Source organism: Poromitra crassiceps, assembly GCF_964638095.1.
Source record: "Poromitra crassiceps genome assembly, chromosome: 1".
NCBI classification, from domain to species: Eukaryota; Metazoa; Chordata; class Actinopteri; order Beryciformes; family Melamphaidae; genus Poromitra; species Poromitra crassiceps.
In genome coordinates, this window is record NC_139623.1 from 101,702,566 (window position 1) to 101,724,261 (window position 21,696).

General features: G+C 43.2%; 1 protein-coding gene and 1 pseudogene across 2 annotated transcripts in view; both read left to right on the top strand.

Annotated features, from left to right (window-relative positions):
• Window positions 1–8,522: 8,522 nt before the first annotated feature.
• Window positions 8,523–9,638, top strand: LOC310780249 (gap junction delta-2 protein pseudogene; annotated as a pseudogene). The gene has a single exon. The product of its transcript is annotated as a gap junction delta-2 protein pseudogene (transcript).
• A 6,904-nt stretch (window positions 9,639–16,542) lies between these two features.
• Window positions 16,543–21,696, top strand: part of LOC310776356 (unconventional myosin-XVIIIa-like) — a gene marked incomplete at both ends in the record, with an annotated part of 121,333 nt that continues 116,179 nt past the window's right edge. Inside the window, one exon of the mRNA XM_083636552.1 lies at window positions 16,543–17,547. Within this exon, the coding sequence (XP_083492678.1) occupies window positions 16,543–17,547 (1,005 nt within the window). The remainder of the gene's footprint in view (window positions 17,548–21,696) is intronic.

Below are 21,696 nucleotides of genomic sequence, written 5' to 3' on the forward strand. Positions count from 1 at the left end.
ATCTACTTTTTATCTGTTTGGTAATTGTAATAATTTGCAATTGGTTATATATATATTTTTAAACATCTGCATTTGTGGGGAGCTTAAACATTTAATCAGTAAACACCCCGTTAAAAACAGTTGTATTTTCCACCTTTGTAATCAAGAGAGAAATTTGACTTAATTCACAACTTGAAAAATCCTCAAGGTACTTTGAAAATCAGCTTTATTGTCCATCTTTTGTAAACAATTTGCCATGACAATTTGCCAAAAACATGCAATATCCTGGTTGCTAATGTGGTTCCTCCTCTGGTCGTTAAAGGCGCCTGTTCAGAGGGAGGGGAACTGGTTGGAATAGCGTGAACCTCCCACGTGCTATGTCCTACCGGTGAAGCTTCCTCTGTCAGGTGAAAAGAAGCGGCTGGCTAACTGCCCATGTCTCGGAGGGAGCATGGAGCCAGTTTCGGCTCTCCCCAGATCGGCAGAGGGTGGAGTAGCAACCAGGAGTTTGGCCCGCGGGCCCCAAATTGGTCACCACTGCTATAGTACTATATATACTATGTATATATACAGTACTATGTATACTATAGTATACTATAGTACTATATATAATATGTATATATAGTACTATGTATAGTATAGTATAGTATAGTATAGTATATTATAGTATAGTATAGCATAGTATAGTATAGTATAGTATAGTATAGTATAGTATAGTACAGTACAGTACAGTATAGTATAGTATAGTATAGTATAGTATAGCAATATACTATACTATACTACACTATACTATACTATACTGTACGATACTATACTATACTATACTATGCTATGCTATGCTATACTATACTATACTGTACTGTACTATACTATACTGTACTGTACTGTACTATACTATACTATACTCCACTGTGTTCCACTGTGCTCCACTATACTATAGTATACTATAGTATACTATACTATGCTATCCTATACTATACTATACTATACTATACCATACCATACCATACCGTACCGTACCGTACCGTACCGTACCGTACTGTACTGTACTATACTATACTATACTATACTATACTATACTATACTATATAGGCTATACTACTATACTATATAGGCTATACTACTATACTATATACTATACTTCCCTGTGTGACTAGCCATCATTAGTGATGATTCAAACTCTGCTCACCTGTGTCAGTGCGGCTCCACTCTGGAGCGCTCCATGGTGCTGAACCTGTGTTGAGGCATTTCGGCCACTAATTAGCCATTTTTGCCCATTTAGTCGGCCCTAATTACCTAATAAAAAAAAACGGCTCCGTTAGGTCACCCACAGGGAGCTTTACACTTGCTGAAAGATTCAGTGCGATCGCACCTAAAATGGCATAGCTGTGTGGCCGAACACAATTCTGCTTACAGTCACACACACACACACGCACACGCACACGCACACGCACACGCACACCCACACGCACACACACTTCACATTCTTATGATATGGTCACCGTGCTACTAAACTATTACTATAAATATATGGCAGAAGTCATCGTCTGGCCATCCTGCAGGGACCTTTGTCGCCTGCCATTCCTCCTGTCTTTCTCCCAAATCATTCTTCATTGTCTAACATAGGCAAAAATGCCATGCAAGTAAATAAATAAATGAGCTTATAGGTGATGTATATTAGGCGATACAAGTGCATGAATTTTAAGTACTAGCCTGCGAAATAATGCTTAATGCAAGCTGCTGTCATGTCAGCAAATCAACAAAGGGTCCAGATTGCTATAGGCAGCATTAGAGAATGCACATTATACAAACAGGTTGCCAAAATCACACCCAGCAACAACAGTATCGAGCCAGACAATGTTAAATTCACATTAAGACAGGATGAGCACTGCAGGTATAGCTGGAAAAAAAACATGCCAACATGACAATGACAGAAGCATAGCCTACACATACAGTATATATTGTACTACTTTTAATATATTAATATCATGACAGTGGGCAGCACAGCTATGATGACCAGTATGTTTTATGAAGAGCTGAGTACTCAAGCAAAGACCTTTCCTATTTAATGCAGGTGATCTTGGCAAAGTTCGTCCATCTTTGCCACCCCTGTAAATGTTTAGTGTCCCATATTATTAGAATCAGAATCAAATGTATTGTCATTGTACAAGTACAATGAGATTAAAATACTTTACCTTACTATTGTTGTTGTTATTATTATTATTATTATTATTATTATTATTATTATTATTATTATTATTATTATTATTATTATTATTATTATTATTTCATATTTCATGGCATTGCTTCATCATTAGCATAGATGTACAGTATGTAAAACACACTTTTTTTATCAGGTTAAAATCCTTAAAATGGCTTCCCCTCCTCCTTCCTCATTTAAAAATTTCTTCAAAGAGCTGGACTCCATAATTCTGTCCTACAGTATACGGAATGATAAGAACCATAGAATTGTGAAAACTCACCTGCAAAAACCTAAGTCTGCAGAGGGACTGGCCTTATCAGTGTTTAGGGATTATTACTGGGCTGCCAAAGTTAGGGCTCTTATGTTTTGGCGACAAGGGGCTTCTGGCAATTTAACTCCCGGGGCCCCCCTGTGGCTAAAAATGGAGGTCGGCTCTATCGCCAGGTCCTCTTTGCCAGTGATGTTGTTTTCTAAGTTAGAGGAGCCTGGGACTTTGAAAGGTTTGAGTTTTGTTGTGAAAAACTCAGTCAGAATTCTGAATCAGGTTAAGAAGTTTTGAATATACCAGGTGTTTCTGTTCACATACCAATCTGTTTTAATTTAACCATTTGCCCTCATGGTCGGATAGAATTTGCCATGCCTGGAGTGAAAAGAGGCTGGTCTCCATCAGAGACCTGTATATTGATGGCCAATTTGCATCCTTTGATCTTCTGAAGAGAGAATTTGAGTTGCCCCAAACGCATCTTTATAGATATATACAAACTAGAGATGATGGGCTCTATCGTCCCACTGGCCTTAAATTAGCGCTTAGCGCCAGGCGCAGCCCATATTAGTGGGCGTGGACCGGCCCAGTCGATATTTTCGTGTCGGCGCTACACACAGGCCTTAAGCATTATAACCACGCCTTTTAAGCGTAGAATTATTCAGAACATGTTCATTGGAGAAGTGCAGTAAACGAATCACAATATCCCTTTCATGTTCCATTCCACGGAGTGATCCAATCCGGTCAGAAAAGCCCCAAAGCGCTCTGAGCTCCCCCCCCCCTCTTTCATCCCCGTCTGTCTCCATATATATTATTCCATATTATTATGCTTCTCAAACCATTCTCACTACAGTTTAAATACAGCAAGCATGTAAATACGCTACACTATAGCAAGATCAAAGTGAAAATAATGTTCTAAACGCATCGGCTTGAAAAATATAGCCTATCCCTGGATGTCATGATGAGATTAGATTGGTGAAAGTTTGGGCAGAATGATATCGTTTTCTCTCGCTACCTTTTCTTCTCCCCCAATGCACAGGTAGGATGATGCAACAGCCTCTGGTAGGATGATGCAACAGCCTCTGAATGACAGGGGCTCAAAACTACGGTATAACAACTTTTTTTTTTCATCGGTCATTGTACCTGTCTGACGCGGGAGAGAGAAGGGGAGAGAGAGTGAGATGGCAGAGGAGAGCTGCGCGCAATTACGCACAATAATATCCCCGGCGCACTGAATAAGGCCTGGTTTTGAAAACCGCTAAACGCTAAATTAACGCCAGGGGGAAGATAGCGTTAGGCCGGTATTTAAGGCAGAAAAGCCCATTCTGGCCTATTCTGGCACTGCGCCACGCCTCTTCGGCGTAAAGCGCATTTCGGGGCCTAAAAACATGATGCTATTTTCCCGAGGCAGGCGCAAAGCGTGTTTTTTTGCGTTTAACGCCAGTTTAGCGCCTAAGGCCAGTGGGAAGATAGGGGCCTATGTCTGATCCAAGATTCACGATTTTGAAATTCTCCCAAATGAACATGCTTTTTCTTAGGTTTTGTTAAGCCCTCCTAACTCCAGGCATCTTATTTCTAGGTTTGTGTGTTTGTTTGACGATGGCATTAAGGCCCCCACTGAGAGGATCAGAGAGGCGTGGCACGAAGAACTTGGTGTTGATCTATCTGAAGTCATATGGGACAGGAGTCTGTCTGTGGTCCAGCTCTGCTCAGTTAATAGCAGACACCAGCTGATCCAATTTAAAGTTGCTCACCGTCTTCATTACTCCAAGCATATAGGTTACACAAGATATATCCTTCTGTCTCACCATTATGTGATAGGTGTCGGGTGTTGGAGGACACACTGTCCCATGCTTTTTGGTTTTGCCCTTCATTATCCGGATTCTGGGCCAAGATATTTGACTGGTACTCTAAAGTAGGCCTACAAAGTAGCCCTTCAACCGGAGGCGGAACTCGCCATCTTCGGCTGATCGGAATCCTCTTTGCTCCTCCCAACAGCCGTGCAGCAATCTCTGACACAGGGGATGACTGTTGCCAAGAAACTAATTCTGAAGGAATGGAAGTCCTCCTCTCCACCTTCTTTTCAGTTGTGGCTGACAGACATGGTCTCAATTATACAATCGGATTTTTGACTTTAAGGGGTCTTTTCAATTGAAATCTGAAAATCATTTGAGTTTGGAAAAAAGTTCAAGTTCTTGACAAATTTCTGAACCCATACTGGCTATTGCTAGTGGCAAAGGTTCAGGCATGAAGTTACATTCTGGATTTCACTGTAAGTTTGAGGTGTATTGGAATTGGAAGGCATTTGGAATTTTTGACAATTTGCCTGAGATCTGTAAGTGTATGCCTGAACTTGAAATTAATAATTTAAGGATTATCTCTGTTAAAATTGACTTAATATGCAAAGAGGATGTACGTCATCAGGCTCTCATCAGTGCCTTAGCTAAGACCAAATCTCATGATGAGAAACTGCTAGAAATCAAGCTATATTACTTCATTTTAAATATACACAACACAAGTATAAATCAAAACTAGGGGTTCAAGCCTTTTCCCAAATGCAATGATATCAAAGAGTGGCAGTGGTTCTGGTACATGGTCCAAATATATCGCTCGATGTATCTGCCTGCCAAGTTTCCCGATCATTGAACAAAGGGGTGTGGAGCTGTTAGACCACGCCCATTTCTGGAGTCTGCGGCGCCCCCGTTTGGTCAAATCGTACAGTAGCATGTCAGAAATGCCATTCCAGATGAGGCTGATAAGTTCGGGACCGATTATGCGAATGGACTTGATTTACCGCTATTACATGGTTACACCATATAGACCCCGCCCACGTTTCCCGATGATGACACAACTTGAGATTCTGACTAGTACAGCCTCCTTGATATATCTGCCAAGTTTCGCGATCATTGGACAAACAGGTCTGGAGTTATGGCCTTTTTTTGTTTTAGGCCACACCTATTATTGGTGTTTATGGCACCCCCTTCTGTTCGAATCGCATAAAATAAGGCAGGCATGGTCAGTGATGATATTTGAACATCTATCTATCTATCTATCTATCTATCTATCTATCTATCTATCTATCTATCTGTCTATCTGTCTATCTGTCTGTCTGTCTGTCTGTTTGTCTGTTTGTCTGTTTGTCTGTCTGTCTGTCTGTCTGTCTGTCTGTCTGTCTGTCTGTCTGTCTATTTGTCTGTCCCACTGATGACATCCTCAGTGGACACCACACACACACACACACACACACACACACACACACACACACACACACACACACACACACACACACACACACACACACACACACAAGACACTAATGATGTCGTCAGTGATGTCATAACTTGTGACATCATCAGTGATGTCAGAGGCATTGTGACATCACACACACACACACACACACAAAACAGCAGTAGCGAGCACACTCCAAAATAAAGTAAATCAAGGTGCAGGGCCAAGGTAGAAATGTAAAAAGGAGAAAAGGGCAGCACTCCAGAATGTCAGCGTTTAATAAGGTTTAGTACAGCACAGCAAACAACGTACGTGTTTCAGCAGGTAGCCTTCATTGTACTCCTTATCACACACACACACACACACACACAAGAGACAGACACACACACATACGCACGCACGCACAACGTCCCAGTGATGACGCGTGTGCACACACACACATACACACACACACACAAAGTCCCAGTGATGATGTAATCAGTGATGTCATAAATTGTGACATCATCAGTGATGTCAGAGGCATTGTGACATCATCAGTGATATCATAAGAGGTTGTTTTTTTACGTTTTGGTCCCAGTGAAATGTTATGCGATCTCTCCTGTTTCTAAATATATCTGTACCATATGGTTTGAACCAGTAAAACAATTTTTATACGCATTTTACGAAAATGTGGATGGGAAAATAAATGGCGGATGAAAATCTCTGGTACAGTGCTGAAGCAGGAAGTTGGCGGTCACTTTGCCTCTCTATATTTATAACAGCTTATATAAACCAAATTGAATGAAGCCAAGAGCCAGAAAGATGTCTTATGTTGAAAGTATATTTAAGCCATAACAAACTCCTCTAAACTTTATTAGAGAAGGACTGAATCTCAATGTACACATTATGGTATGTCATAGTCGAGTCCAAATATTCAGTAAAGAAACTGACAGTTGACATGGATACTTATACTGTAAGGCAGGGAAAAGAGGAGGGAAACAGAGGGCAGGGGATGTTTTGGAAGTGTGTGCGTATCTGCGCAGGTCACTTGACATGCAGAGTTTTCTGAAGGCTAGCAGCAGAGGGGAGAAATCTCCTCCTTGATAACTGTCTGCCTGTGCGTCTCCATCATGACGTGCATATAATGTGATAACTCATATCAATACAATGTGTATGCAATTATAACTTATTGATAATTAAATGAGCCAATGGAACTTACATTTTCTACAACAGCCATGGACAGCTGTATGTTGCCAGCTCCAGGACAGGTGATCCAGCATCCCTGAAGTATGCCATCAAGGAGCAGCCAGGGTGACCGCAGCGGCCGACCTGCATATGCGAGCTGCAGGGCAGGCGAGCCTAGGAATCGAGCGCACGTAGCACATGAGATCCCTAGTGTTCCCAAAGTTTCATGACGATTCGTTAATCGGCTATGAATCTATGACAATTTAGCTGAGAGGCCACACCCTCTCACAACTTTAATGCTTAATAGCTTCTAAACGAATGTAAAAAAAGAAAAGCCTATGCTTGCTCCATAGCCTCCATAGATGCTACCTAGCAATTTTGGTGGAAATCGGTCAAACGGTCTAGGAGGACAGCTCAAAAATGTGTTTTCCAAACTTAAAAAAAAATATATATATATAAAAAAATCCAGATGGACCTTGAGGGTCCTTGATGCAAATTTGTAGAGCAGGTTCACTTGAACATGTGGAAAGAAAACATTTGAGCAGAAACTAGCCAACAATATCTGTCATTGGGCCAAATTTCAGGTCTCTAGGATATACCAACTCACGGGAAAAATAATGACAATGACAAAGCAATAGGGTTTCAGCCCCTTCGGGGCTTGAACCCCTTGTGCATTTAGGCCTAAATACATGTTTAAACACTTAGGCTACTTAAGCTCTAAAAATTAAAGCAGGCACAAATCCATGAATCAGTGTGGACACTCTTTCCAGTACGTTCTTTGAACTCTGTGCTGGACTGTGAATGGCTGTTCAGGAAGGGTGCCCCCTATTGTATTTAAATCTTTGTTCCACTGTACATTTAAAACCTTTGTTCACATACTGTATGGTGCAATGAATGTTTCAGATTGAGTTCGGGAGCATGTGTGGCCAGCCCATTCTCCCCTCATCCAGCTTGAAAGACTCCACAACGTCCAGCAACCGGTTCCACTTGAAAATAATAGTTATGCAAATTGTTTTCTTGGATATTTTTCCAGCTTTGGATAGACAAGAGTCACATCTTCCAAAGGTAAGCTCCTAGGACAAGGGCAATTGTTTGATCACCTTAGAGGTTGTTTACTTTTTGGCTTCTTTCACATGTTTAAAACAGTTTATGTGATTATTTTCACAGTTAACTGTTGAATTGTGAGGGGAGTTTATATTTTACTTCAGTATTAATGGTGCTTTACAGTATTATACAGTAAATATTCTCAGTGAAAAATCTATACTGAATTTTTTGGTGACATACTGTGACATAAGATTCTGAGGAAAAATGAAAAATATATAAAATAAATAGAAGTAAATAATAAATAAATAAATAAATAAAGATAATCCTTATGGAAGAGTGGACAACTTTGTATATTTAAAAATATATGCAAGTCGTAACCAGATAATATACAGAGTTATACATATGTGTTGATAGTGACTTTCTGTCTTCATTTCTGCTTTCTTGATGAAGAGCTTAAGATGTGCCAAAGCTGTGCTGATGAACACTGAAATGTGGCCATGGAATGTTTAGGACATTGTTCTCATACCATTAAGAGTGGAGGATGATTTAATGAAATAATCCAGTTTGATAATGATTCAATTCTTGAATGAGACATTCACATGACTAATGTACATACTGTTTTAATTACCCTGTATTTCAGAAATGGGAGACTGGTCCATTCTTGGCCGCTTCCTGACGGAGGTGCAAAACCACTCCACAGTCATTGGCAAGCTTTGGCTGACTATGCTCCTCATCTTCCGCATCTTGCTTGTGACCCTAATTGGGGATGCTGTCTACAGTGACGAGCAGTCCAAATTCACATGCAACACCTTGCAGCCTGGATGTAACAATGTCTGCTACGACACTTTCGCACCCGTCTCACACCTGCGCTTTTGGGTCTTTCAGATTGTTCTTGTCTCCACACCATCCATCTTCTACATTGTCTACGTTTTGCAAAAAATCACCAAGGATGACAAGTTGGAGATTGAGAAGGTTCAAGTGGCACCCATGTGCTCACCTGTGGTTGAAAGGCCCAAACATGCAGGAATAGAGAGCGAAGCAGCACTGGAAGCTGGCATCCCTGAGGACACTCCCCATACTGAAGAGGACTGGGGCTCACAGGAGGGCGAGTGTGTGGAGAAGAACCAGGAGGAGGACATGGCAGATGTGGGCAGGGACCCAACAGAGCTCTCCAGCCAAGTACTCCTCACCTACATCATCCATGTGGTACTGCGCTCCATCATGGAGATCATCTTCCTCGTAGGGCAGTATTACCTGTTTGGGTTTGAAGTTCCGCACCTTTTCCAATGTGACACCTACCCCTGCCCTAACCGAACTGACTGCTTTGTATCTCGGGCCACAGAGAAGACCATCTTTCTCAACTTCATGTTCAGCATCAGTCTAGGCTGCTTCATCTTGAACATTGTGGAGTTGCACTACCTAGGCTGGGTCTATATATTGCGAGTACTGTGCTCTGCATGCTGCCCGTGCTGTCAGCCAGATAGGCACCCCGTGGAACGGGTGAGACTGCACTCCGACAACAACCCACTGCTGCTGCAGCTCAAGCACTCTCTGCGTGGCAGGGTGGTCCTGCAGACCCCCCCTCCAATGTCCCGGGACAAGAGCAACTTTGTGCCAACACAGGCCCCTACCATCTCCTTTGAGACAGACTCCACTTTGGAGTACACTTCTAGGAGAAACCCAGTTGAAAAGGAACGCGCCAAGTCTAAACTGTACAATATGGCCAAAATAGGCAGAGGCAAAAAGTCGTGGCTGTAAATCTTTTAAACTGTTTTGTGGATCCATGTTCCATGAAAAGAGACATTCTTCCACTCTCAATTCTATACACCATATGTGACCATCATCCAATAGACCCTTCTCACGGGGGCCATTTTGTGTCGAGAAGCCAGGGTAAACACAGGTGCAAGCAAAACACTAATGAGGGTTTCCAACTTCCATGATTGGGATTTGGAAACTTAATTAGTGTGTTTGCTTGCACCTGTGTTTACCCTGGCTTCTCGACACAAAATGGCCCCCGTGAGAAGGGTCTATTTACTTCTGTAGCCTATCCTCAAAATGAAAGGACAAAGCACATTGGTATACAGCAGTGGTTCTCAAAGTGAGATACAGGGAAATAAGGGGTTCCGGGGGGTCCCCAGCAAAAAGGGTAATGATTTATTTTAACTGGAATTTCAACCATAAGTAACATAATAACAGAATGTATGACTATTTTTATATACTTTCTCTGTAATAAAACATGTAAAAGTGTGACAATCCTCCCACTCCTGGCCCTGTCTTGCAGGAGCCTGGTGTTGGGCTCATTAGGCTGATTGGGTGCACCTGGGCCTGGTGCACTCATTGGGCTTAAGAAGACCTTCAGACCATCCAGTCTGTCTCTCTCCTCACCAATGCACCATTTGTGTAGTTTGTGTTGTGTAGTTATTTGACTCCCCTCATATGGTCCAACTGTATAAGACATAACGGGTTACAACCCGGCTCAAGGAAGTAACAAGTATCCACGAGTATAGAGGGTATGCACACCCACTGGAACACACCCCCTCAATCGGCAATGAGTGTCAAAATGAGTGTCAAGTTCCTCCCTGAGCAGCAGGTGTCAGATAACTAGGCTGATTACTGCATTCAAGCTCAGTCTTGCTGTGACTCAGTGGGCTCCTCCGGCAAGACAGGGCCAGGAGAGTGGGAGGGTCAGGCTCCTCCTGCAAGACAGGGCCAGGAGAGTGGGAGGGTCAGGCTCCTCCGGCAAGACAGGGCCAGGAGAGTGGGAGGGTCAGGCTCCTCCTGCAAGACAGGGCCAGGAGAGTGGGAGGGTCAGGCTCCTCCTGCAAGACAGGGCCAGGAGAGTGGGAGGGTCGGGCTCCTGCAAGACAGGGCCAGGAGAGGGGGAGGGTCGGGCTCCTCCTGCAAGACAGGGCCAGGAGAGGGGGAGGGTCAGGCTCCTCCTGCAAGACAGGGCCAGGAGAGTGGGAGGGTCGGGCTCCTGCAAGACAGGGCCAGGAGAGGGGGAGGGTCGGGCTCCTCCTGCAAGACAGGGCCAGGAGAGGGGGAGGGTCAGGCTCCTCCTGCAAGACAGGGCCAGGAGAGTGGGAGGGTCAGGCTCCTCCTGCAAGACAGCGCCAGGAGAGTGGGAGGGTCGGGCTCCTCCTGCAAGACAGGGCCAGGAGAGTGGGAGGGTCAGGCTCCTCCTGCAAGACAGGGCCAGGAGAGTGGGAGGGTCGGGCTCCTGCAAGACAGGGCCAGGAGAGTGGGAGGGTCGGGCTCCTGCAAGACAGGGCCAGGAGAGGGCGGGTCATCACAAAAGCTCAAATCTTATCAGACGGGGGACCCTGGGACAAAATCTCAGCAAATGGGGGTCAGTGGTCTAATTTGTGTCCGTTTAGGGGTCCTTGACATGGAAAAGTTTGAGAACCACTTTTTAAATGGACCGGAAGTCATATGTCAGATTATTTACCATTCTAAATTGCCCCCAGCTTACTTCCTGTTGCAGGGTTTGCTCGTACAATAACTGACAGGACATAGGCTAGCTTCCAAACTGTTCCCTATCAACACAATTCCGTGAAAACCATCTAAATTATATACAGTAGTATTCAATTCCACCTCAATTAAGAGATTGTCCCAAGGACAAATTGTGACCTGCTCCATCATTGAGTGGCATTGACCCCTCGAACCATTCTGAGTTTAATACACTATTGGAAAGAGGAGAATGTAATTTTTTTGGTGATATCAGCATTATCTTTGTACTCCAAAGATTGAGTGAGATGCATCCCTTTATGTCTTGACTGTTTCCAAACTATATTTTTGAGAAAAAGGGCCTCAAATTATGACAAAGTAAGCTCTGCTTGTCACCCTTTATGAGCTTCAAAACTATATTTAGCATTTGTTATAATAATGTTTACACAGAATGAAAGCCAAGGCTTTATTTTATTTAAATCTGATGAAACCCCAAAACAGCAAAAATCAATATTTTCTCATAAAATCACATTCTTACACAAACACGCCAGTGCGACATCAGACTCATTTTGAGCAGAGCTTTTTTCTTTTTACAGGATGGCTACAGTACAGGAAGTCACACTTGTACATGTTATGTTGCCTCTCCTCGCCATGTGAGATAAAAGGCTCAGAACTCTTGTTATCCCGCATTTCCCAGACAAATCCTGCCTGGCAATTTGTCTATTATTGAGTCTGTCTTGTGTCACTGTGTCCTCAAGAAATGCTTTCACTGCAGTGTAGAGGCGCAAGTTCAAACATGCATGGTGTTCAGTGATGATGTGAGTCCCTATTTGCTCTGCTACCAGTTTACCATCCAATCCACAACTTCATCCACTACCTCTTTAATTACCTTAAAACATTGTTTTATTGTGGTAAAACCTAGAAAGAAATGAAAAAGACACTGGTAGCACTGTGTGTTTGATGTGTGTGACTAGGTTACTAAGATGCAAGTCTAATGTTGGGCCAGTCTGTTTCTTTTATTGCTGATAATAAACTATACTTTGTTTAAACCCTTGTTTGTGTGATGTGTGCTTCTTTGTTCAGATCCATATAATTCATGTTGCAAAAATATATAGCCTATTCTATTTACTTTAGGGTTTAGTCATGTTTAGAACCACACACACGCACGCACGCACGCACGCACACACACACACACACACACACACACACACACACACACACACACACACACACACACACACACACACACACACACACACACACACACACACACACACACACACACACACACACACCTCTCTTATCAATGACAGTGGATATTGGATAAAGATTACTGGAAAAAAGTATTCTGCAAATTAAACCATCCTTATGAAAGTCTATTCTAAACCTAATTTATGGACTTGCACTGTTAAATCTTCCCAACTTCATGCTGCCCACCGCTCTATAGGATTGAAATCAATTGAAGAATTGAATCAGAATCAGAATCAGAATCACTTTTATTGCAACAGTATGCAAGTTACATACGAGGAATTTGTCTTAGTGTCTGTATGCAGCGTAGCGGTTACATTAATATATACAGGGATAAGAAGTAGGAAGATAACTAACGGCAATCGCAAGGTTGCAAGTGCAATCAAATCAAATCAAATCGAGTCAATATATACAATATGTACATGAGTGGTGAAGTGTTCTGTGGATGATAAATATGAATTTGATATGAAGTGTCCATCATATCAAAATGTGTCTTTGCTCTATGCCTCTGTTTGCCGAAGTAGGCTACTACTTCACAGTAAAAGACACTGAATTGCACACTACCCAGGGCCGGTTCCAGAACAAGATGACTAGGGGTGCATCCTAGATAGGAAGGGGTGCAGATGCCCGGCCAAAGGCCGGGCCCACTTTTTTTTTAACTTTTCAACTGAGCATGCAGACAATTAAAATAAGGGTGCAATGCATGCTTTTGCACCCCCGTAGAACCGGGCCTGACACTACCCTAAAATATTGTAAGTTGTCAATCTAACTACTTTAAAATAGTTGAATTAGGCTACACCCAAAGTAGCCTACATAGTGAACATGTCATCATATCTGAGTCTAGGATTTGGGTAAATTAGAATTGAAGTGAAGTGAATTTATTTCCCTCCACTGCTCGGTGGGTGGGATTGATAGTTGGAAGAATAGGCCCCATGTTCACAGCAGTCATTTTGAGGTCTCAAAGCAGGGCAAACAGGTGTAACCAATTAACATTAATGATAGATCCACTCTATTTAGGTGTTCCAGTGCCAGGGCCCTAATTAATGTTATTTGTTACACCTGTGTTTACACTGCTTTGACGCTCAAAATGGCTGCCGTGAAAAGGGCCTATTCTAATGCAGTTTTTTTTTTTTATCCCAGCTGTGCCACCACCGTGCACCTGTAGGCTACTGCAGTTCTCTTGTGCGCCAGCAGACCACGAGGGGTCACTGCTGGCCGGTTCACATTAATGCAGCCTTCAAGCACTGTGGGAAATTTAGGAGTGCTCGCATAATGGGCGATCCTTAATACAACAGGAAAACTGGAGATCAGATGTAACATTTCGGGGTGGTAAGCTGTGTCAACAAATCATGGTAAAAGTGACAATTTTATTAATATTAGCCCTTTATTGTTTGGCAGGCATTCTCTAAATGTCTAAATAGTAGGCTACTATAGGCTATTAGTAGATATTTATATTTTCACTTTTTATTTACATTTTGGTGCGAATGTTGGTGGGCATTTTGTACCTACATACGTTTAGGTTGTCCTATTGGTGTTGAAGACATAGGAACTGGCAGCTGTAAAAACAAAAGGACATAATATAATGATGCGCGACGACTCGTAAACGCGGAAGGAGGAGCTTACGAAGAGTACGTGAAGGCATCATAACTACATTGCCTCATGATTGCCTCGCACCTACTGTCAACTCCAAGGGAAAATGCTGAAACCAATTCCCAGGTCACACAAGCCTTCATCAGGCGCCAGCATCAATGTCCACTTAGCTTCCGCACGGTAAGTCACTCTCATTACTAAAACTAACCTGTAACCCGTGTTGTTTTATTTGCATTAGGCTTTATTTTCACACTCTTCACTGAAAGTGTTCCTAAAGCCACTGGTGCTATAAAGAATGAGGGCAAAGCAGCTTACGCAGGGAGCGCATTACGGCCAAGCTCCGAGTCTGGACTCTTGACAACAACAGCCTTGCCATAGCATGTGTAACGCACAGTAAAGTGACCTGAAGCTAAACCATACAGGGCTGTTCTGTCAAGTTATCTCGACAGGGACATTCCCAGGGCCAGAACAGTACAAAGATGTGGTTAACAGTGGATTAGCTAAGTGTGAATTGAATGTTACTGAATATGGGTTCAAAAATAGGTCACTATCTAGGCTGCTAGTCGGCTCCCTGCAGCTCTTGTGCAGTGCAGACTGCAGAATCTCATTCATAACCAGGAGGAGCACTTTATTACAACTGTGTGTGTGTGTGTGTGTGTGTGTGTGTGTGTGTGTGTGTGTGTGTGTGTGTGTGTGTGCGTGCGTGCGTGCGTGTGTGTGTGTGCGTGTGTGTGTGTGAGAGAAAGAGTGTGTGAGAGAGAGGTAAGTGCATCATCAAGGTTTTAAGGACTTTGATCTTGCACAACAATATAAACGTTTAACTTTTACTTTGGTGTATCATGACTCCCTACAACCCGGCTCAAGGAAGTAGCAAATGAGGGGAGTCATACACCAAAGTAAAACTTAAAATAATAATTTCAAACTAAAGCTAAGGGAAAATAACTAAACAACACAAACTAACGGAACCTCCGCCAAGCACAGACACATATCCCCAAACCCGGACAGCTTAGTTGGAGGATGCGAGTGACGTACTTCTTTGCGGGGCTATTCAAGAGGTTGATTGTCAGCTACTGCGTCACTTTTATTTGCAGATATCTGACAGTCTATCTGTACAGTTTCATATTAATATGTGCATGATAAAAGGTCCACATACCTTATTAAAGTGCCTTTGATAAGAGAAAGTAGCAATGAGCCGCTTGGGCGATGGTACCACAGAAGAAGAAAAGCCCTGCAAAGCAGCATACAGCAGAGAGGAGTGTCCAGATTTGGCCGATTTAGCTCGCAGCTTTTTCACCAGCAATAATGTCATTTTCTCGACTCTGGTAAGGAAACGGCTATAGTGAATGATTAAAACAAGAGGTTTCCAGAAAGATCAGAAGTTTGACTTGTGGTTTCAGCCATTAAACCGGGTGGAAACAGCACATGATCATTTGTAGCAGCAGTTGAAACAGAATTTTGATAGAATATTGGCAAAAAGTGTCCATGTTTGGAGACGTTACATTAAACAAAAGGTGCATCGGTGAGGTGGGAGAGAGACTGAATGGTCTGAAGGTCTTCTTAAGCCCAATGAGTGCGCCGGGCCCAGGTGCACCAATCAGCCTAATGGACCAAACACCAGGCTCCTGCAAGACAGGGCCAGGAGAGTGGGAGGGTCAGGCTCCTGCAAGACAGGGTCAGGAGAGTGGGAGGGTCGTCCCAAAAGCTCAAATCTTATCAGACGGGGGACCCTGGGACAAAATCTCATCAAATGGGGGTCCGTGGTCTATAATTTGTGTCCGTTTAGGGCTCCTTGACATGGAAAAGTTGAACCACTTTTTAAATGGACCGGAAGTCATATGTCAGATTCAATATTTAAGAATGGCACAATAATGCATGTGGATACTGTATACAAGATTAAAAAAAAAGCAAAATATAACCCCCATTATTGAAATCAATGGAAGATGAACATTGTATCTTCTCACAATGCAGTAACAGTTGCTTACTTGTTAATTTAGAGGGCTACATGTCTGTGCATTGCAACTACGTTACCATTTATAAGCTGTTGTGGGAAGGACATTGAATGTAAATATCAACAATAATGGGCTTTCTGAGTATTTTACTGTTATCTCTGTAACAACTAACAAGTATGTATTGTCATCTTGCGGGGCTGACTGAATTGATTGTACTGTCACAATAAATTGGAGAGTTGTATCACACTCTCGACAGATGCTTTCATAATTGTTTCCTTTCCCCCCTTCCTGCAGATGACATTGCAAGGCGTCCCCATCTACTGTAGATGCATCCATTCCCTGTGCTGAGAACTAGATGTGAGAATACACTGTATGTCACACCGCTGTAAGAAACCCAACCTTGTAGGAGTCAGCAGAGAAAGTCCAGCATGTTTCACCTAATTAAGAAAGACAAGGAGAAGGAAAGGGAGTTTGGGAAGAAGGAGAAGAAAGACAAGAAAGACAAAAAGGAGCGAATGTCCCAGGCAGAGTTGAAGAGCCTAGAGGAGATGAGTATAAGGAGAGGCTTCTTCAACCTGCACCGAGGGAGCTCCAAGAGGAACTCTAGGAGCAAGCTGGAGATTTCTAGTCCTATCCCAATCAAAGTGGCCAGCAACACAGAGCTCAGCCTGACGGACATAGAGGCTGAGCGCCACGACAACTGCAGCACCCTGGGGCAGGATGTGGGGCAAATGAGTGCAACTAGCTCTAGTGATGATCTGAAGGGACATGAACAGGAGCACCATCGCAGCTCTGTAAAGGAGCGAGCAGTCAAGTTTGGTGAATTGGCCAAGTCAAATTCTCGGCTGGGCAAGAGGCACCGGTCCCTTCCCCAGAGGAGCAAAGAGGACTTGGAAACCCCAACTCCCTTTGGGCAGAACTCTGCCACATCTTCTCATCAGGTCGAGGCCAAGGCTTTGAACCTACAAAGCTCCTTCTCACAAGGCTATAACAGGAAAACGGTCCACATTCCAGAGACGGTGGAAAGGACCTTCCCCGGTGCAGACCTACAGCTGCCTGTGTTAGTGGCACCACCCATGCCAGTTCCAAGGGAATTGGAGCTACAGCGCCGCAACACCGGGGATTTTGGCTTCTCCCTGCGGAGGACCACCTTGCTGGACCGGCAGCCTGATGGAGCGGTGTGCCGACACGTGGTGCACTTTGCCGAGCCGGGTGCTGGGACCAAAGATCGGGCCCTGGGCCTGGTGCCTGGAGACAGGCTGGTGGAGATCAACGGGGTCAACGTGGAGAGCAGGAGCAGGGACGAGATCGTGGAGATGATCCGTCAGTCTGGAGAGGCCGTCTGCCTTAAGGTGCAGCCTATTCTGGAGCTGAGTGAGTTGAACCGCTGTTGGCTGAGGACCATGCAGGACCTGCAGAAAGATGTCTATGATGTGAGTACTACAGTGGTTTTTTGGCTATTGAATCACCTTCAGTCCACTGATATAGAAATACCGAGAAAAACGCTTATCTGAGAAGACATTTGTGCCTAAATCAGGAAATGCAGGTGTGTTGTTCTCTTGCAGGCTAACCATTGTGTTTGGCAGTTGGCATGAACAACTCTGGTTTATCTGTTCATTTGAAAGCCCTTGGTCCCCTTCTGAATAGTCTCCAAAATGAGATATCCACCATTTGAAAAAGTTGACTCTCACAAAATAACCAGTGGTATGAAAGTTAAACTCATTAGGGCTTGCTATGGAAGCCATTCATTATTTTACTCACAAAAGAGCTTTGTTGTGACCGTAGACTCACCTGTGTTTTTGAAGTGCCGACGTCATTTAGGAAAATAATTTCAGACGTTTGGAAATTAATCTCTTCATATAGAAGCTACGGGCCCTAGCGCGCCTCTTATGTTATCTTCCCTGCATCTTAAGCATATACTGTATAATAAAGGTCTTAAGCTATCGTCTGCCTCCACCATCCAGTTTTGCGCTGGGATCTAAGCGCAGAGACAGGTGTAGGCGTGGCCCAGGCGTGTCCGTGCACCTCTTAGCCTATCATCTGCCTCCCGAAAGTGTCATTTTGCGCTCTGGTGAAGATACCACCGTCATGTTCCGAGCGTAAACACAGGTTTGGGCGTTGCCCGTGCCAAAATAGGCGTTCCAGCGCAATGTGTTAGAAAAAAGGGCCTTGGGTGCTCTCAATTTTAACGCCACCTAAAAGCAGGTCTTAGTGCCAAAAAAAAACACTACGCCTGAGCGCTGTGGGGCGCACACAGTATTATCCACGCATTGCAGGAAATCCTCGCTTGGATACATTACGCACTGCCTCGATGTCACTCTCTCTCCAACACCTTGCGCGCGCACACACTCTTCCCTCCTCAGAATGCCACGTTGATTTTCAACTGTAGCCTACATTGCAGAAAAAACACACACCTTGATTTAAAAATGAGAATTTGTTTGTCATGGTTTTCTTAGGCTACATAATTCCCGACCATACAGGTCTGTGGTGTGAGGTAACAGTAGATTACTTTAGGTAGGAGAAAAGGTAGGAGAAAATAAAAAGCAAATGCTGATCTTTTCCAACCATTAGGCTACGTTTAATAGCGCCGCAATAGCCCTCTCCACTTCCCTCGTCGGGAGTGAGAGAGAGAGAGAGATAGAGAGAGATAGAGAGAGAGAGAGACACGGGGCATACTGTCGGCCTATAACATTACCCAGCTCAACTTAACTGCCTCATCTCCTAGTAATAGTCAGTAACAGCCAGTAACCTATGCCTACTGCAAAAGTTAACTGTTGAAAATTCGATGTCTGGTTTTGTCACGAGTAGCCTACAGCTGAAGTCCCTCTCGCCTTCAAGCAGACAGTGACGGAAGCATGTGTCTTTATGTGCGCCAAGGGGAAAATGACAAATGCTGGCAGAATCCCATCGTATTGGAGTCGCGGCAGCATTAATTTTACACTTTTTATAATGTCCTAGGTCTAATAACTGTTTGTTTGTTTGTTTTTGGTCAGGGTGAGTCTGTCTCGAGCCAGGGCCGCGGGAAGTACGGGTGCTGCAGGTGCTGCAGCACCCCCTAGTAGGGCTGTCACTTTTTCCCAAAATAAAGTTCGAACAAACTTTAATTGCCCGCAAAATGTTTTTTGGTTACGGTAATTATTATTATTATTATTATTATTATTATTATTAATAATAATATTATTATTATATATATATATATATATATATATATATATATATATTTTTTTTTTTTTTTTTTGCAGGCCAGGCCACCGGGCATCGGCCCGAAGTGCCCGATTATGCAGTCCGCGCCTCCCGGTTACATCGTATACATATATATAATTACATTACATTACATTACGTCATTTGGCAGACGCTTTTATCAAAAGCGACTTACAATAACACATTTTTGTCAGCAATAGAGCAATCAACTATGGAGTACAGTCTATGACAACTACAACTTCTGAAGGAACAGTGGTACAAGTTTAGGTTAGTGGTACAAGTTTAGGTTAGTATATATATATATATATATATATATATATATATATATATATATATATATATATATTTATTTATTTTCTTTTTTAAGAAAGAGAGAGAGAGAACGAAGTTAGATCAAGAAGGGCCCAGATGGAGCCTGAAAAGGTGAGTCTTTAGTCTTTTCCGAAAGATCGGCAGTGATTCAGCCGTCCTGACCGAAGGTGGAAGCTCGTTCCACCATTGAGGTGCCAGGGACGATATATAATATAATATAAAATATTTAAAGAATATTTAAAAAAATCCTCAGCTGTCATGGTCCAGTCAGTCAGCTCCTCTCCGCTGCTGTGTTAGCTTGGACGCTCACAGTCACAACACTGCCTCACAAACTTGGCTGCATCCAACTCAAGACAACTTTTCAGACCCTGGAGACAATCTTTCTCAGAAGAGACTAACGCGACAAATCTGGAGACTTTTTCTGACATGGGATTAACATTACCAGCAAGCAGCAGTTGGTTAATTTTGGTACAGGTAAATTATACATTCGAACATGCCCTCCTCCCCCACATTCGAAGTTAAATTCGAATTTCGAATAAAAAGTGACAGCCCTACCCCCTAGTGGCGAGATGTTTTTTTTTTTAACAAATGTAATTAAAAATATTTTGTTATTTATATATCGTCGCACATCATATATGTTCCTTTCTTGTTTGGGAATGTTTCGGGAAATGATTGCATTATTGATATACTGAAAATGTTGCCTATTTAAATAGAATTATCAAAAATAACAATCAAGGAAGTTAAGGTGCGTTCACACCGACCTATTAAAGTTTTTCGCTGGCGTCGAGTTTACATACAAAGTCAATGCAAATGAGCGATTGAGCGTATATTCGCCTGGGAGAAAAATCGCTGGGCGTCCGAGCGGCAGAGACAGAGCGATGAAATATCCCAACTCGAGCTAAATTACGCTGGCATCAGTCGCTCGCTGTTCAACGCTGATTGGCTGCCGTGTGAGAGTGAGTCAAGGATCACACTGGCTTGGAACAAACCTCTGGTTTATTGTGTGGCAACAAACCGCATTGACAGGCTGACAGCTGACATGAAGTGAAGTCTGTCCTACCGGTATGGAGCTCGCATTAGGAGCACGCTGATAGGCTTTAGCTTGTAAACAATGACGGTGGCTCGTAGTGGACAAATATCATGACATTGCGTAACGTTATAGCCCCCACATGTCCGTCAAATCGTGTGCCTGTTGATGAGCGATTTAAACAGAGCGACAGAGCGATTCCAAAGGGTTGAATCAAGCGACAGAGCGAAAAATAAATATCTTGGTGTGAACACAGCTTTACATGCTTGTAGGCTAGAAAAGAAGAAGTGCGCATGCGCGCAGCGCGCACATGTTGTGTTGAAGCAACCAACACAATTTGTTTAATCTGGCAATAAAGAAACGTGAACTTGACATGCTATTTTAATAGCCTACTCAAAAATGCACCTCCCACTATACAGCAAAGGAGTCAATGTTTCTTGATATAATCATTGCCATTCAGATCAGAATAATTAGTCTAGTCATTAAGTTTGCTTAATGTTAACTGGTGTATTCAGAGCAAATAGGGAGATATAGAGCATTATCATCATGCTATATATCTCCCTCTTTGCTCTGAATGATTGAGAAAGGGAGAAAATACTGAATAATTACATCACAACAGTATAATCCTAATGTTAATTTAAAATGAGATATTCCTCTAAATATGGCTAAAAAATGTCCAAAAAAACTCTCTCGTTGAGCACGGTCCGCGTCTCAAGCGGGTTGGGTTGGGTCGTATTAGATTTTTTAGGACCGTTGAGAACTCTGGCTACATGACAGCCATCAAGAAAGGAGGACAGCACTCCAAGTTGAATAGCCTACTTTTATTGCCACACAGACGCAGCAGCCCTTCTTCAGCGTGTGAAATGGCAATGATACACAGGTGAAGAGGTGATTCACAGGTGGGCATGAGTGCTATGCATGACAGCCTCACATCTCTCTCTCCCTCTCTCCATCTCTCTTTTCTCTCTCTCTCTCTCTCTCACTCTGTCCCGCTGCTTGTGCACGTGAGAAGGAAGCTGCTGTCACAGACGTGGTACTGTGG